The sequence below is a fragment of the Plodia interpunctella genome, chromosome 20, assembly GCF_027563975.2.
Source record: "Plodia interpunctella isolate USDA-ARS_2022_Savannah chromosome 20, ilPloInte3.2, whole genome shotgun sequence".
NCBI classification, from domain to species: Eukaryota; Metazoa; Arthropoda; class Insecta; order Lepidoptera; family Pyralidae; genus Plodia; species Plodia interpunctella.
The window spans coordinates 8,418,937-8,424,936 of NC_071313.1; the positions used below are offsets into that span (position 1 = coordinate 8,418,937).

Consider the following 6,000-nt stretch of genomic DNA (forward strand, 5'->3'; position numbering starts at 1 on the left):
AAGCTGTACTCCGGCGTGTGCCGGAGTATGGCGATGTACGGCGCCCCCGTTTGGGTGGACGCCCTTGCCGCGGAGAATAAGCGCCTTCTCCGGCAGGCGCAGAAGGTGATCGCGGTAAGGGCGATACGGGGGTACCGTACAGTGGCGTTCTCTGCGGCCACAGCCCTCGCGGGCGACCCGCCGTGGGAGTTGGTGGCGGAGGTGCTCGCCGAGGTTTACCACTTTGTGGCGAACAGGAAGGAAATCGGCGAGCACCCCTCGCCTGAGATGGTCCGGCGGGTCCGCTTGCGAGGGCAAGCGGAACTCGTGCGGAGGTGGGAGGCAGACCTGGCGCGGGCAACGTACGGTGTACGCACAGTGGAGGCCCTGCGCCAGGTCCTGGAGAGATGGATGTTGAGGCGGCGCAAGCCTCTCACCTTCCGCATGACGCAGGTGCTCACCGGGCATGGCTGCTTCGGTGAGTACCTGCACCGCGTGGCCCAGCGGGAGACCGAGCCGGTCTGCCACGATTGTGGCGAGGCTCGGGACACTGCTCAACATGTTCTAGAGCAGTGTCCCAGGTGGAGTCGGCAGCGCCACGATCTGGTGGCAGTGCTCGGTGGAGTGGATCTGTCGCTCCCAAGTGTCGTCAATGCGATGCTCGGGAGTGACGGAGCCTGGGCGGCAGTGGCCTCCTTCTGTGAGACTGTTATGTCACAGAGGGAGGCCGAGGAAAGGAACCGCGAGGACCACCCCCTCGCGGAGCCGATCCGCAAAAGGCGGACGGGGGTGCGACGCAGGCGCTACCTTGCGCGCCTGCAGGCGCCCCCCTAAATCGGTGGGACTAGTCCCACCCGACGGCAGGGGTCCACCAGGTGTCGGTGGGCCCCTGAGAATGGTGAGTCCGGTCTCTGGCGAAAGAGACCGGCCAGTCGCTGAGGCGTCTTGTGTTAGATAGATCCGAGGCGCCTCCCTGTAAAGCGGCCGATGGCACCCGCAGGGGTTTAGTGGGTAGTCTGGGCTGGATAGCGGCCCAGGAGTCCCACACTCAGTGCGTAAATGCATTCCCCTGCGAAAACAAAAAAAAAAAAAAAAAAAAAAAAAAGGTTAGGTTAGGTTAGGTTAGGTTAGGTTAGGTTAGGTTAGGTTAGGTTAGGTTAGGTTAGGTTAGGTTAGGTTAGGTTAGGTTAGGTTAGGTTAGGTTAGGTTAGGTTAGGTTAGGTTAGGTTAGGTTAGGTTAGGTTAGGTTAGGTTAGGTTAGGTTAGGTTAGGTTAGGTTAGGTTAGGTTAGGTTAGGTTAGGTTAGGTTAGGTTAGGTTAGGTTAGGTTAGGTTAGGTTAGGTTAGGTTAGGTTAGGTTAGGTTAGGTTAGGTTAGGTTAGGTTAGGTTAGGTTAGGTTAGGTTAGGTTAGGTTAGGTTAGGTTAGGTTAGGTTAGGTTAGGTTAGGTTAGGTTAGGTTAGGTTAGGTTAGGTTAGGTTAGGTTAGGTTAGGTTAGGTTAGGTTAGGTTAGGTTAGGTTAGGTTAGGTTAGGTTAGGTTAGGTTAGGTTAGGTTAGGTTAGGTTAGGTTAGGTTAGGTTAGGTTAGGTTAGGTTAGGTTAGGTTAGGTTAGGTTAGGTTAGGTTAGGTTAGGTTAGGTTAGGTTAGGTTAGGTTAGGTTAGGTTAGGTTAGGTTAGGTTAGGTTAGGTTAGGTTAGGTTAGGTTAGGTTAGGTTAGGTTAGGTTAGGTTAGGTTAGGTTAGGTTAGGTTAGGTTAGGTTAGGTTAGGTTAGGTTAGGTTAGGTTAGGTTAGGTTAGGTTAGGTTAGGTTAGGTTAGGTTAGGTTAGGTTAGGTTAGGTTAGGTTAGGTTAGGTTAGGTTAGGTTAGGTTAGGTTAGGTTAGGTTAGGTTAGGTTAGGTTAGGTTAGGTTAGGTTAGGTTAGGTTAGGTTAGGTTAGGTTAGGTTAGGTTAGGTTAGGTTAGGTTAGGTTAGGTTAGGTTAGGTTAGGTTAGGTTAGGTTAGGTTAGGTTAGGTTAGGTTAGGTTAGGTTAGGTTAGGTTAGGTTAGGTTAGGTTAGGTTAGGTTAGGTTAGGTTAGGTTAGGTTAGGTTAGGTTAGGTTAGGTTGGGGAACCACCCCACAGTGCTTGCGTCCACGTCGCGTTCCCCGGGCAACGTCGCGTCCTAACCACCGTAACGGAGTGGTTAGGCCGACGGCTAAAGTGCACTGTGCAGAAGGAGCAATTTGCGAACTGTGAAGAATGTCGTCTAATGACCAAATAATGAGGGACGCCCGCGGGCGTTTCCTGAAAAAAGGCCCTTCTCAGGGCCACCCAAAAGGCCCTTCTCAGGGCCACCCAAAAGGCCCTTCTCAGGGCCACCCAAAAGGCCCTTCTCAGGGCCAAACAAAGGGAAGGGGGGAAATGGAATGTTCAGGGTCTGAACATTCCGCTGGGGAGGAAACTGACGGGAGTGGCCTCGCTGTGGGCCAAGAGAGGATGGGGAGCCTGTTGGGAAGTGCGGGCTCCATCACCTCGTTGTCGGAGTCGGTGCTGGGCAACAAGCGCCTCTATTCTGAGGTGGCGACTGGTTCCGGCACCGACACTGAGGTCGGTGTGCCACGGGCACAGTCAGTGGCGAAGAGGGGCAAGGCTCGGGGTGCCTCGCACCTGACGAGGGCCCGGGCTGAAGCGAGGAGGAGTCAGGAGGAGGATGCCGAGGCTTCCTTCTCGGCCTCTCTAGGGGCTCGGGCCTTCCGGAGGGGAGGACCCCTGAATGGTGGGGACGATGATGTGGTGGTGGCCCCCATTGATGCGCGGGACTTTGGGGCCATGGGTGCTGATGGACTCATGGCCACTGCGGTGGAGAGGCTGGGTATTATAACCAGCCTCGTCGGGAAGACTGCCGCCCTCAAGGGGGGCTTCAGCTCCAAAATTATGCGGGCCTCCTCGGATATCAGGGATATCGTGGACACCCTGGTGGCGCGCAGCGAGTCGGACGAAGTTCGACGCCTTAAGGCCGATAATGGTCGCCTCCAAAGGGAGGTGGCCATTATGAAGGCTGAGGTCGCTGCGCTCCGCCGGGGGTTCGAGGAGGCTCGCCGTGAGGCTGCTCAGGCTGCGCGGACGGTGCAGCGGCAGGCTGCTCCAGTGGAGGATGAGCTGGAGCAGAGGATGGCCAGATTGATTGATGGCCGTCTGGCAGCGCTAGGACTGGCTGGGTGTCCTCGGAGTGCCACTCGTCCACCTCTGGCGGGTGACAACTCCGAGGTGGCGAGGGCTGCAAGGACGGCCATTGAGGAGGCCTCCGGTCTGGGTCCGGCACCGCGGCCTGAGCAGCCGGTGGAGTTGGAGGTTCGGGCCCCTGCACGCCCGGCCTCTGAGAGGCGGGGTTGTAAGGGGGTAGGTGCTGGGGGAGTGACAGAGTGGGGGCCCTTCGGGCCGTCGACCTCAACAGCTGTGGTCGACGAATGCCCGGAGCTCCCCTGGGTCGAAGTCCGGGGGAGGAGGGGGAAGGGGAAGGGCGTGGGAAAGAAGTCCCAGCCCAAACCTGCGGAGCGACCGGCGGCGGCCCCAACAAAGGCCACTGCAACGGCGCCCAAGGCACCCCCCAGGGCGGCGCCAGCGAGGGCGGCCAAGCTGTCGGCCCCTAGCTCCTCGGCTGTAATTCTCAAGTTACAGCCGGAGGCAGCGCAAAAAGGGGCCACATACAGCTCCGCCCTCCTCAAGGCCGAGCAGGCGGTGAGCCTGGAGGGGCTAGGAATCGGCTCGCTTCGGATTCGCCCGAGTGCGACCGGAGCGAGGCTAATCGAGGTCTCTGGCCCCTCCAACTCAGACAAGGCAGATGCGCTTGCATCGGCCTTGAAGGCGGCCCTTTCCGGCGTCGCGGACGTTTCCAGGCCCGTCAAAACCGCGGACTTCCGCGTGACGGGCCTGAATGATGCGGCAACGGCGCAGCGGATAAAGGCTGCGGTCGCGCAAGCCGGGAGCTGCACGGAGGACCAGGTCTGGGTGGGTGAAATCCGCTCAGACTGGCGGGGCTCTGGCTCTGCCCTGATGCGCTGCCCGGTCACGACGGCTAAAAAGCTGATCGAGGCGGGCAGCCTCACGGTAGGCTGGAGTCGAGTGCAGCTCCGGCACCTGGAGGCGCGCCCCATGCACTGCTACAAGTGCATGGGGAAGGGGCACACCGCATCGCTGTGCCCCTCGCAGACGGACCGCAGCCGGCTCTGCTATAGGTGCGGGGAGGCAGGGCATTTGTCCGCCTCCTGCACAGCGGAGCCCCGCTGCGCGGTATGCCGCGACGCCGGCAAGCCGGCGGGCCACGTGATGGGGGGTAGGGCCTGCAACCCACCCCCGATCCGAGGGAAAGGGCCGTCCCCTCCTCCGCGCGAGGGAAGGCAAGGGGAGGCGCCAGTCGGCCAAATGGAGGAGTGATGGGGGTCACCTTCCTCCAGGCCAACCTCAACCACTCCGCTAGGGCGCAGGATCTCCTCCTGCAATCCATGGCGGAGTGGGATCTGGATGTCGCGGTGGTCGCGGAGCCGTACGCGGTTCCCTCCCTGCCCCACTGGGCGGGGGATCTGGATGGCCTCGTGGCCATCGTGGCTAGGCCTGGTGCCGCCCCTCCCCTCGCGATTAAGAAGAGAGGGAACGGCTTTGTGGTGGCGGTTCGGGGAGAGTACGCCATAATTGGTGTTTACTTCTCCCCGAACCGGGATTTGCCGGCCCTGGAGCGGTTCTTGGATGCTCTGGGGCCGGAGATAAGGCGGTTAGCGCCCCTAAAGGTCTTCGTGGCCGGTGACTTCAACGCCAAATCAACGGCGTGGGGGAACCCGGCCACGGAGCCCAAGGGGCGAAAGGTGGAAGAGTGGGCGCTGGCCGCGGGGCTGTCTCTCCTAAACAGGGGGACAGCCCACACGTGCGTGCGACGGACGGGCGGATCGGTGGTGGACCTGACGTTCGCCACCCCCTCCGCCGCGCGTTCCGTGTCGGACTGGAGGGTGGAAGGGGGGGTGGAGACACTCTCGGACCACTTGTATATTCGGTTCGAGGTGTCGGCCGCCCCCCAATGTCAGGCGGCATCATCGTCCCGGGTGCGCAGCCGGTTCCCGCGCTGGGCCCTTACGCGGCTTGACCGGGAGCTGGCGGAAGAGGCGGCCATCGTCGGCCGCTGGAGCCTCCCGCCTCTAGACGGAATGGGGGTGGACGACGCGGCTGACCGTCTCGGCGACGCTTTCACAGCGGTGTGCCGGGCGGCCATGCCAAGCGTAGGTCGAGCCCCCCCTAGGCGGGCGGTCTATTGGTGGTCGGCGGAGATTGCCGCCCTTCGCGTCGCCTGCAACGCGGCCCGAAGGGCCTATAGTCGAAGCAGGCGGCGCAGTCCCCGGGACGAGGAGAGGGATGGTCAGCTGTATGCGGTGTATGTGGAAAACCGTAAGGAGCTGCAGCTGGCCATCGGTCGGGCCAAGGAGGAAGCCTTCGAGGAGCTGGTGGAGGGTATCGAAAGAGACCCATGGGGCCGGCCGTATAAGTGGGCGCGAGACAAATTGCGCCCACAGGCGACCCCGCTAACGGAGACCCTTCAGCCAGCTCTGCTGGGGGAGATTGTCGGGGATCTATTCCCCGGCAATCCGCGAGGATTTTCTCCTCCGAGGATGGCCCGACAGCCGCCTGACGCGGAGGGAGAAGAGGTGGAGGCGGATCCGCCTCCCGTCACCGACGTCGAAATGGAGGTGGTCCTCGACCGCCTCCAGACAAGGAAGAGGGCACCGGGTCCAGACGGGGTGCACGGGAAAGTGCTTGCGCTGATTCTCGTGCACCTCGGGGAGGAGTTTCGGGGGCTGCTCAACCGCTGTCTGCGAGAGGGGCAGTTCCCGAAATTATGGAAGGAGGGCCGGCTCTGCCTTATTCCGAAGGGGAGCCGGCCCTTGGACTCGGCTTCGGCGGTGCGACCTCTGGTCCTGCTGAGCGAGGCTGGGAAGGCCCTAGAGAGCGTTGTGGCCTCTCGCCTCGTTCGGCATGTGGAGGAAGGCCCGGGACCGC

The 6,000-nt window shown here is 61.1% G+C and overlaps 2 protein-coding genes across 2 annotated transcripts; both read left to right on the forward strand.

Annotated features, from left to right (window-relative positions):
- The first annotated feature begins 2,379 nt into the window (after positions 1 to 2,379).
- LOC128678930 (uncharacterized) lies at positions 2,380 to 4,392 on the forward strand. The gene has a single exon (XM_053760842.1). It carries the CDS (start codon positions 2,380 to 2,382, stop codon positions 4,390 to 4,392), a length of 2,013 nt encoding a protein of 670 aa, XP_053616817.1.
- LOC128678931 (uncharacterized) lies at positions 4,392 to 5,378 on the forward strand (the record flags this gene model as incomplete). Its single annotated transcript, XM_064436631.1, has 2 exons — positions 4,392 to 4,817; positions 4,884 to 5,378. Coding segments are annotated over exons 1-2 (921 nt in total), but the record flags the coding sequence as incomplete, so codon positions are not given.
- Positions 5,379 to 6,000: the final 622 nt, after the last annotated feature.

Excerpts from the sequence above, each read along its gene's own strand:
- LOC128678930 (XM_053760842.1), top strand. The coding sequence starts at position 2,380 with ATGGAATGTTCAGGGTCTGAACATTCCGCTGGGGAGGAAACTGACGGG.